Raw genomic sequence first — 12247 nt, forward strand, 5'->3', positions numbered from 1 at the left:
AGGTAAGATAAAATAATAATCAAGATAACAAAATAATAGACCTAGGCTATCAAACGGCCTTTTTTATTTGTCTTATAAGTAGTTTCTTATTTTACTGATTATTAATATAATGAAATTATTTCAATAGTATTTTAAGGTAAAATTCTGTAATTTGAAATACATATCACATGAAGTCAATTTTATTTTTTAATAAAATGTCTATTTTCACATCTGACTTACTTCGCGTAACTGACTTTATAACTTCATGATAAAACGAGAACCATGTTTTCCCAGCAAACACAAAAAACGTTAAAACGTTTTAAACATTTGGGTTTTGATTTAAGTAAATTAAATGTCGGGTTATATAAAGGTTATGAAAACGTTTTAATACGTTTTGTATGAAAACACACTACAATAATATTTCTAAAATGTTTTCAAAGTGTTATTGTAAAAAATATGTTTTGCAAATAGTTTTTGCCAACTATTTTGTCAACACTGAAATAACTTAGAATGTTAGAATGTTTACAGTATAACGTTTTTGAGTGTTTTGAAAACGTTTTATACCCTTTAAATAACCCGACATTTAAACGTTTGCAACCTTTTCTAACCTTTGCGAATGATGTCGAAAATGTTTTGTGTTTGCTGGGTACATGCCTAAAATGAGATGATATTTGAGTAATATAATATCATTCTAAACATGACAAATACATTGTAACGGGATCCGCTAATATTTAAGTTAATAATTAAAGGCCTATTCAGCATGTTCAGTGATACCCTGCAAAAAATGAACATTGTTTATAAATTGCATAGGAGTGAAGGATAAGTCATTAAAGTTGTCACAGGTAGGCCTACCAGTATTTTTGCTATATGCAAAACAACGAGAAAAACGGCAGTATTGACAAAGTTCAAATTCAATTCAATTTGAAATTACAGAAGAACTTCATATTGAGTGAAACTATATAAAGATTACTTTGGAATCAAGAGGGTTAATAAAACCGAATAAAATCACCCCACTGTCATGTTGCAGGTGTTTGCGATATCACCTACAATACGCGGACAATTTAGCGCGTATGAGCTGCGACAAGTTTTTGCGAGTGGCGCGCTATCATATATGATATCGTAGCTGGTATTTTGAACCAAAAAATATGCCATTTATGCTCAAATTGCGAAAAAAGTAACTACGTGACCCCTATTTTTTATTGGCTTTAATGAAATATCCTATCAGTGCGCATATTATATCAAAAAATAAGCAAAATTGTTCGGGTAGATTTTTTGTTATAATCGAAAACATGTCTAAAATTTCCATTTTCCCATGGACGCCTGTACTAATTTTCCCCAAAAACAGCCTTTTTAAAATGGTTATTTCTCGAAAACTAACTCGGTGACCCCTCTTTTTTATTTTAGATTTTCGAAGTATATCGATGAAATTTAATTGGTACGAAGTTTAAGAAAAATCGTTCGGCAGGATCTTGTATGGATTATACCCCTTAATGAGGATTGAGGTCACTTTGCCTGCCATTCTGTTTGTATTTTCATTTTCTCTTTTTTAAACCTTTTTTTTCTCACTATACGCCTGATGAAAATAACACGGGAAACTTGTCCTTTTATCTGTGTCATTGTTGTCTTGTAGTGTTTGTTTTGTTTTGTCCTTTTTGGTGTTTAAAAAATACAAATTTATCATAAAATCAGCCATTTGTTATTTTGTGAACTGAAATTTGTTAATAAACCATAGACAGTAACACCATGGCTGTCCAAAGATTTAAAAAAAAAAAAGTTTTCAGTTTACAATTTACGGGGCCGGGGCGTTGCCAGGAGGAGACGGGTGGGGGATCTTCAGGTATAAAATGGGGGCGGCAAAGAATAAAGTGTCCTTAATTAAGGGAGTGTTCATAAATACGTTGGTGGGGGGCTGGTAAAAAGGGAGGGGGACGGGGGGGGGGGGGCAAAAAGGCTTTGGACCTTAAAAGAGGGGGGGACCAAAAGTTTTAGGTGGTTCGAAAGGGGCCAAAAGTTTTCCGCTTTAAAATCCACGCTGAAATTCGCGCATTGAGACTCTCTATATCACAAGCTGGGGTTTTCAGTGCTTTTGTTGGAGAAAATGGTGGCATGGCACTTAGTGCACACATACCGGTACATGTATTAATATATTATGTGCTTACATGCGCAATTGTCCCACATGCACAGGAAATGTTTCAAATATTTTCCTCCCTACATGTGATCCAGATACCACACCACTGGAAACAAGGGAAACAACACCGCATTATAACAAACATACTTAAAAGTATGTTTGTTATAATGCTGAGGGGGTCTGTCAAAAGAGGGGATCAAAAAGTTTAGCGGTCCATCGAGGGGTCAAAAAGTTTTCGAGCAAAAAATTGAGGAAAACCAGCCCCCTCTACCAAAGTATTTATGAACATTCCCTAAAATGACTAAAAATGCATGGGATAAAAAGTTGACCGGGGGAACTAAAATTTTGCTTTGCCACGGGTCTAATATCTGGTCATCGATACGGAAATATGATTAATACGATAAATAAGTTGTTTTTAATTTTATTAAGGCGGAAGTAGGTACCGGTACATCTTTCGCTATTGATCAATGATGACCTGCTTCCGCTCCAGGGGGAGCTACGGGGTCTTTGTTTTACTTTCTAGGTCTATGTTTGGCGTGAACTGTGAACATCGGGCAGGAAACGAGTCCACAAAAGACTGTCTGACTCTGATAATAAAACACCACATTATTCGCTTTAGCTAGGCCTATATTAATATTCAAGCGTTGCATTTTTCTATACTCGGCTTCTTCTGTCAGTCAAAATATCCGATATCATCGGTGCAAGAGTTCCAGGATCTGTAGACATTTTAAGGTGAGTTTGTATTATTTGATTCAACGTGTTCAAGATTCAACATAGGGCCTATAGTTTTTATTAACATATTCTTCCAGACTAAGTACAACTTAATTGTAGGCATTCAATGATACATTAGGCCAAGGCCAAAATTTTATATAATTTTTTTAATAACAATGAAATTGTGTATGACAGTACAAACAAGAGCGGTTGAACCGCAAATTGGTGGGCCCAGCTAAGTGCACGCTTCACTTTAAATTAGGAGTAGGCTAGAGCTGGCTAGGCCTACTAGACCCCTGTGTTTCATTTAATTGCATTATTATTTTTTTTTTTTTCAATTATTCATATCAATTTGTATAAGCGCTCTTTAGCAAAGTCATAGTTCATTCAACCGTACGACAAGACTGGCGAAAATAGTAACTTTTTGCACAAGATTTGCAATTTAAAGAGAATTGGCCATATTGCTCATTGAAATGAAGCTATACAGTTTATGGACAATATAAGCGTGTGCTCTTTCATTTGATGACATAAAATTTGAAATATATTGTAGGGGACACTTGAGGTTTTGACTTTTAAAACCTACATTTTGGTCAAAAATTGTGCTGGGATAGGTCGTTTTCATCAGATTTACCACATTCGCGTTGCTATAAACATCGAATTGCGTTATCTGTTGATTTAATGGGAAAAAAATGTTTTTAGGGGGAAGTGTTAGCTTTCGTTCGATAAAAAAAAGTTTCTGATTGGATAAAGGGAACACTTGAGGTTTTGACAAAAACCAATCACAGATGCACATTTTCCACTAGATCTCACACAGCTCTTCTGATGCTATCGACTCAACCGTGTAGTAGGCCTAGGCCTATAATAATCACAGACTGCGTAAGAAGCTTGGAAATATATGCATTTATAAGAGAAGTAGATGCATATACGTATAAGAGAATTGTTTTTGTAGTCAAATCTTTTCATATGCTTGGGTTACAATTGTGGGGGAGGGTGTCTTCTACAGTATAGCGTAGCCAGCCGGGGGGGGGGGACAGTGCCACTCTGACAAAAAAATGAAAGAAAAGAATGCCCCTCTGACAAAAAATAAAAGAGAAAATCTGGAGGGCAAAGGAAAAGGAAAGGGGCAAGGAGCCCCTTTTCCACCAAAATTCAACCTGATTTTGGGCAAAAATAGTGTAAAATACAAAAAAAAAAAATTAATGATCCTGAGCATGTCCCAAAGTCTCGAAGACATGTGCAATCTCTCTAAAAAACAAAACCGGTATATGTATTGTATGATGCAACTGCAATTTTTTCGTCTGTGCCCTCGAAATTTTATTTTGCCCTCCTCCCTCCCCCGACCAAGAAAGCTGGCTACGCCCCTGGTCTTTTATCCGAAGAGCCAGAGATGGCAATCATGTTGCCGTGCCCAGGGGCCATCAAAAGATAGGCCTACATTCCTTCTATAATCTGTGCGGCCATACCAGCAAAATTTATTTCTCAACACCCCCACCGAGCAAATGGTATAGCGACGGCCCTGAGTTCACCGATCGAGTGATGGCTAAACACACCGCGTGCATGTGCATCATTGAAGCAATGACGTATAAACTGTGTGCATATCACTATCACGGCATCCCAGCTGTGTGAAGCTCCGCCAATAATCATGATAATAATACGATCGGCGAGCTATATTTTAGGCGTTGGAATGAAATAGCAAATTTCTTCGTTTTACTTCATTTGCTTGGCTTAAAATTAAAAGGGGACAATGTAATCAGTGAAAAATAACATTTGAATGATGGTTTTCTATATTCTTTATGCAAATCACACATTATTGCTTTAAATAACATAATGTAGTAGCCTATATAAATTATAATCCACTATTTATCTATACATGCTGAAGTCAATTCAGTTACCATTTTAGTAGTGTTTGGTGTTGTTTTTGTTAGGTCTCTGCATTTCGTAACCGATTGTTAAGTTTATGATTTTCAATGAATAGAAACGGCAACGTACTCGAGTCCAACGATACGTTAATCTTGCCGTTGAACTAACTTATAATGTCTACTTGTACACAGCTCAATTGGTACTAATTTCAACATTTGGGTTTTTTATTTTTTATATTCATTTTCAGACACAATGATTAGACCCAAGCGACAAAGGGATTTGCTTCCACGTCCATTCTGCAAATATTGTAAAAGAAGATTTATCAACAATATTCCTCGTTATAAATCACATCTTCGCAGCCATGAGCTAAGCATTAAACCTTACTGGTACAACAACCCAAATTTAAAACCCAAAGCTGGTTGTGTCAAGCTACGGATCAACACGGTGCGAAAGAGGAGAAGTGGAGATGGCGATGTACTACAGAGGAATTTGTATCATCAGGACTCACATGAGAATATCGTGTATACGGATACCCGTGATTGTGACAAGTCGTCTAATTATATATCTGCAGAGTCTATGCATGGACTTTCGCATACAGGAGACAAACCTCATCAACGTGGATACTGCAACAAATCATTCAATCAATTATATAATATGACGAGACATGAAGTGATTCATACAGGAGAGAAACCTCATCAATGTAGCTACTGCAATAAATCATTCAGTCGATTGTATAATATGGAGAGACATGAACTGATTCATATGGATGAGAAACCTCATAAAGGCAGCTATTTGCAACAATTCACTCAACATATTGAGCAACAGGAAACAGCTAGTATGAAAATGATAACGGAAGAAAACCCTCATAAGTGTAGCCACTGCCACAAATCATTCAGTCGATTATATAATAAGAAGCGACATGAAATGATTCATACGGGTGAGAAACCTCATAAATGCAGTTATTGCTATAAATCATTCAACATCTTGAGCAACATGAAACATCATGAAATGCTCCATACAGCAGAGCCCAAACCTCATAAATGTAGCTATTGCAACAAATCATTCAGCCAATTAGGAAGCAAGAAAGATCATGAAATGATTCATACAGGAGAGAAACCTCATCAATGTAGCTATTGCAACAAATCATTCAGTCGATTACGTAGTAAGAAACGACATGAATTGATTCATACGGGTGAGAAACCTCATCAATGTAGTTATTGCAACCGATCATTCAATATCTTGAGCAACAAGGTACAGCATGAAATGCTTCATACAGGAGAGAAACCTCATAAATGTAGCTACTGCCACACGTCATTCAACATATTGAGCAAGAAGAAACAGCATGAAAAGACGCATACGGGAGAAAACTTGAAACCTCATAAATGTAGCTATTGCAACAAATCATTCAGTCAATTGGGAGACAAGAAACAACATGAAAAGATTCATACCGGTGAGAAACCTCATAAATGTAGCTACTGCAACAAATTATTCAGTCGAATGTATAACAAAAATAGACATGAACTGATTCATACGGGCGAGAAACCTCATCAATGTAGCTATTGCAGCCAATCATTCAACAACTTGAGCAACAAGAAACAGCATGAAATGCTTCATACAGCGGACAAACCTCATAAATATAGCTTCTGCAATAAATCATTCAGCCAATTAGGAAACAAGAAAGAACATGAAAGGATTCATACAGGAGAGAAATCTCATAAATTCAGCTACAAGTCGTTCAGCCAATTGGGACACAAGAAACAACACGGAATGTTACATACAGGAGAAAAGCTTCATCAATGTAGCTACTGCAATAAATCATTCAGTCGATTATATAATATGGAGAGACATGAACTGATTCATACGGAAGAGAAACCTCATCAATGTAGCTACTGCAACAAATCATTCAATCGATTATATAATATGGAGAGACATGAACTGATTCATACGGAATCAGGGACAGACTTAGGTTTCAGTTTTCTACTGGCCCTCCGGGCCAGTGAAATGGCAGATCTAGTGGCCCTGCAATAAAGTTACTGGCCCAGCTTTTTCAATATGTTCTACTGCAAAAAAAAACCTAATGTTTTTCTTGGTGTTTTGGGGGAAAATCTATATCAATTTTTAATCATTTGCCATAAATATGTTTATTATATCACGAATTTCAAAAAATCAAAATTATTTGATATCAGTAGGACATTCCTCATTTTCAAAATGCAATTTGATATGTCTGATGTGCTCTCAAGTCCCACAAAAAATATGTGGAAACGTCGCTATCCAAGCCCTTAAAGTCAAGCAAACCTTAACATTTGTTTTGTACTGAATGTACTCAATGTAGAGAGTGTAGTAGTCACTAAGACGAGTTCAGTCAGTAGTCCTGCCCAGTGGCGTAACTAGGGTTGGTAGCGCCTGGGCAAGAAACAAAATTGCCCCCCACCGTACCCCCTCCCCACCCAAGAATATCTTAGACGCGTGCAGTGGCGTAGCTCAGGGGCTAAGGATACATAATGCTCCCCCATTCTTGAAACAATTGCAACATTCTTGAAACAAATAAGGCCTATACACTAATTAATTTTGGTTAATAGATGTTGAATATTCGTCTTAAAATGTTCTTTCAATTGATTTTGTGCTGAAAAGCGCCCGTATATTTCCAACTTGCTAGCAATGCAAGAATAAGAATATAAATATACGAAAAATCATTGAATAAAGATATAAATTACAGGTGACAGGCGGAGCAGAAACTGTGTAAATAATGTCCATGGCTGATTATATCTTGTCTCATATGTGTTGGCTCAAAAATTCAGTGGCCCGCCGGGCCAGCGTTGTTGGAAGTTTACTGGCCCGACGCAAAATCCACTGGCCCCGGGCCACCGGGCCACTGCTTAAATCCGTCCCTGTACGGAATCCGGAAGAGAAACCTCATCAATGTAGCTAAAGGGTTAACCCCTCCCCCCCCCCTAAAACATTTCTCCGCATAGCATGACGTACATTTTGTTGATTTAAAAACTTTAAAACCTGTGAATACCGGAAACATTTTTCTATCCTCCCAAAATTCTCCTTTCTCAAAATAATTTTTCTTTTTCTCAAAATAATTGTTTTTGAAGAGGGTAGCAAAATGATTCGTATGTTCAAAGCGTTTTGAATTTTTCAAATCAACAAAGTGTACGTCAAGTTATGCAAAATTGTGTTTTGTAATTTTATGAGGGTATTTCTTTTGAACCCTGTATTTGCAACAAGTCATTCCACATCTTGAACAAGAGAAAACATCTAGCATGAAAAAACTTACGGGAGAAATCCCTCATAATGTAGCTATAGGCCTATTGCAACAAATCACTCAGTCTTTTGGAAATCAAGAAACGACATAAAATGATTCATAAGGATGAGAAACCTCATCAATGTAGCTACTAATCAATCAGTCGACTGTATGACATGGAAAAACATGAAATGACCCATAACATGGCGATATTGGTCCGATGGTGGCCCAATTTATGTTCAATTAATAATGGCCCAATATCATTTGCTCATGGGCCCAAGATTGGTCCCAGATTGGGCTTGGGCCAAATATTGGGCATATTGGACCAGTTTAGGCTGCCACTGTAATGCCAATATGAAGATTACCGATGGTAAGCCAAGATTGGCCCAATATGGGCAGCAAAATAATGCCGATGCCAAGATTGGCGTTCGAAAACCAACGTTGGGCCAATATATGCATGTTATCTGGGATACATACGGGCGAGAAACCTCATAAATGCAGCTATTTGCAACAATTCATTCAATATCTTAAGCAATAAGAAACAGCATGTCAATTTTCCTCGTCTTTGGAATGCACTTCCAGTGTCCATCAGGGATCAGTTTATTCTGCATAAAAATTTGAGGCCATAAGCCACCTTAAAACACATTTGAATGAAATGACTATGCAAGAGCTGGAGCTGGACTCCTAAATTTTATGTTATTGTTGATGAAATATGTGTAATATGTAATATGTTATTTTTATTATAATATGCAATATGTAATATTTATGTTTTGAGTTCACTTGTCTCGGTGGGTTGGCGGGGTCACCCCCCTCGGGTGATAGTGTTCGCGCTCCTGGCTCCTCCTGTCTAGTCCGGGTGGCTAGCCTACCGGGACAATCTTTTATAATTTTTATTTTATTGTGTATTTTTGATGTATTTTAGCCAATTATGTAAATAAATTAAAAAAATGTTCCATATAGAAGAGCCGAAACCTCATAAATGAAGCTATTGCAACAAATCATTCAGCAAATTTGGAAACGTTGTATAAAACGTTTTCATAACATTCAAAAACATTTTTTGATAATTTACTGCAAACATTCTAACATATCGTTATTTAAGTGTTGACAAAATATTTGGCAAAAAATGTTTGCAGCAAATATATTTAATATTTTGAAAATATTTAAAAATAGTTTTGCAGTGTGTTTTCATACATTTAAAACATTTTCAGGACCTTCATATAACCTGACATTTAATGTTATTAAAACGTTTTTACCAAAACCCAAATTGTAACCCGTATTAAAAACGTTTTGTGTTTGCTTGGTAGTCGAGAGAGAGAGTGGGTCGAGTAATTTGAGTCGAGATAATATACTCGACAAAACGTTGTTACAATATAGGCCTACATAATTATTGTAAATATTGTTTTAAATATGTTAAACTCCGAGGTAGAGTCACAGTGTTTAAAATCTCGAGCAGTCTCAACAACAAAACAAAAGAAAACGGCAAAATTTTAACAATGTTTCTCTCTTTTCCGAATGGGCTATTCCATTTAAAATCCCACTGTTTGTGGAAGATTTTGGAAATACCTTCATGGATGGAGTATGAATTTCAAATGGAATGAACATATTTTAGCAGCTCCATTTCATACACCCTATATGAGAAAGATCCAACCTGAATCTTCCACTTAGGGAGGGCGAGTTTCAAATGACTCTGATAATGCGTTCATTCTCTTTGAAATTTATACTCCACCTGTGGAGGATATTTCCAAAATCTTCCATAGGGGGAGTTGGGATTTTAAATGGAATAACACAATGGTGTCACTAGAGTAGTTTTTCCAAAGCCCGGATACACTGACAAACCGAAATTCTAAATTGTATAGTACATGGCACTGTGTAGTAATATCTGTATCTTGCTACATTTTTCTATCCCCCTAAACTTCACACTGGCCACTAGGGTCGAAGGGCCAAATTTAATATTATTTTGTTGTAATATACCTCAAATTGATCCTCGCATTCGTAGGAATACAATTTACAAAATTCAATTGTCCTTTTGCACTAGGGTGATTAGTTCGGGAGTTACAGAGTAAAATAGGTAAAATGTTAAATATTTGCACAGAGGCCCAATTTTCAAAAAAGCACCGATTGAATCGTAACTTGTCTCAAAACGAAATAGGAAAATTATTTGTTTGAGAAATGCATAACCTGTAAATATATTATAACATTATAGGACAAGTTTTTGAGTTTTGGCCCCATTATGACCTTCTTTTCGACCCCTCGTGGGAAGCATAGGGATATATAAAATGGAATCAATTCTAATTTTATTATTTGAGGTATAAGGATACCAAAAAACATTGGTTACACTAATGTAGCAATATTACCCAAACACATGATACTATATCATGTATATTGTCTCTTCTTAATTTGCTAGCTGACTTGATAATTAGACAAGCTCATCACACACTGGACTCGAGAATAGGAATACTGCATGATTATTTCTTGTTTTATACGAATGATGATGGGTTTTCTACCATCCCAGCAAACGCATAACGTTTTCGCCATCATTCGCAAAAGGTTAGAAAAGGTTGCCAGAAAACGTTTAAATGTCGGGTTATATAAAAGGTATATAAAGGGTATAAAACGTTTTCATAACATTCAAAAACATTTGTTTAAACCTACTGTAAATAACAAATATTTTAACATAATGTTATTGTTGACAAAATATTTGGCAAACAATGTTTTTGCAAAAAATATTTTACAATAACATTTTGTAAACATTTCAAAAATATCGTTGTTGTGTGATTTCATGCAAAACGTTTCAAAACGCTTCCATGACCTTTTTATAACCCGACATTTAATGTTATTGAAACGTTTTTATCTAATCCAAAACCCAAAATATAATAATTTATATGTTTACAACGTTTTAAAATCATTACGAGGTAGGCCTATTGTTGGCCAATTTTTTTTTTCATTATCTAAATTAATGTATATATAAAAATAACACTTTGATGTTTTGCAAAAGTTCATTCTACAAATCATAATCATATGCTTGGAAAACTTGCTTGATTTAATGATTTATGTACGTTTTACAAAAGTGTTGTTGTTTCAGCCCTCTTTACAACGTAACCTGATAACCATGATAACTCAAGATCTATATACAGGACCTAAAAAAGTATATATCTGTGATAAGTTAGTATTTGAATTCTTCTATACGCTCATACCGTATATGATCAATGCAATTGTTGCCAAAGTTCACTACCATTCGCAAGATGCTGTGAACTTCAAAATCCCAACAGTTTGAAATAGTTGCTAACCTTAATATGCTATATTCTTTATCTTTTGCTCTTTCATTTCACCAACAACGACCCAAAATACGAATATCGCTCCAGGTCTTATGAGAAGTATCACCCCGGTGGGGAAATTATTTTTATAATAGGCTACCTTTTCCTCTTTCATTTGACACCACTCGGGGAGTGTCACCCCCGGTTGCGGAAATGATTTTCAGCTTGATTTATAATCTTCATTTTTCCTCTTTTATTTAACTCGTGTGTTGGGGGTGTGTGTGTGGGTGGGGGGGGATATACCGCATTTCGAGATGTGTATTCAGACCAAACGGTTATTCAGTTAAGTTAGTAGGCCTAAGGCCGTATGCAGACTTTTTATCACACGTAAAATATGATTTCATGTAAAAAAAAGTAACATATCTACTTTATTTAATCTATCATTGCCATTCTATTTCCAGTAATGTTTAAGTTCTAACGAATGTTTGATGACGTAAAATCAATAATAATTATATTGCTACCAGATATTACAGTGTATACGTAACATCATAGCTACCATGGTAACATATTATCGATTTTACGCCATCAAACATTCGTTAGAACTTAGAATGGGACTAGATCACGTAGATATGTTACATGAAATATTACACGTCTAATACTCGGAGTCTACATACATGTACGGTCTAAGTAAATAAAAGTTACATAATTATACAGTAAAAGCTGATACCAGGGCCACTATATTCACGTTTCATTAGGTAAATATTTATATAAGCATAGTAGGCCTAGATACTATCTATGATGATTATAATTTATATTAAAGCAAGTCATGTTATGAGGTTCTACATCATTTGGTAATCGATCGTCTGCTGACTGTGCACATTATGATTAATAATAGGCATATGCAATTATGCATATACCGTGATGACTTGTTGTTGTAATGCATGACATCTTCGTGTATTAAACAACCACGATAAAATTGTTAGATACTATAATTGACATCTTTAACATCGATATTGCGGTGAATGAAAGTCATATAATTTTGGTCTAAGACTGCCGAACCGGGCTGTC

The 12247-nt window shown here is 35.7% G+C and overlaps 1 protein-coding gene across 1 annotated transcript; it reads left to right on the top strand.

Annotated features, from left to right (window-relative positions):
- Positions 1–2654: 2654 nt before the first annotated feature.
- Positions 2655–10448, top strand: LOC140139347 (uncharacterized). The gene is made up of 3 exons (XM_072161127.1): positions 2655–2839; positions 4926–6644; positions 10330–10448. The coding sequence occupies exons 2-3, from the start codon at positions 4931–4933 to the stop codon at positions 10446–10448; spliced, it is 1833 nt and encodes a 610-aa protein (XP_072017228.1). The 5' UTR covers positions 2655–2839; positions 4926–4930.
- Positions 10449–12247: the final 1799 nt, after the last annotated feature.

Source organism: Amphiura filiformis, chromosome 2 (assembly GCF_039555335.1).
Source record: "Amphiura filiformis chromosome 2, Afil_fr2py, whole genome shotgun sequence".
Taxonomy (NCBI): domain Eukaryota; kingdom Metazoa; phylum Echinodermata; class Ophiuroidea; order Amphilepidida; family Amphiuridae; genus Amphiura; species Amphiura filiformis.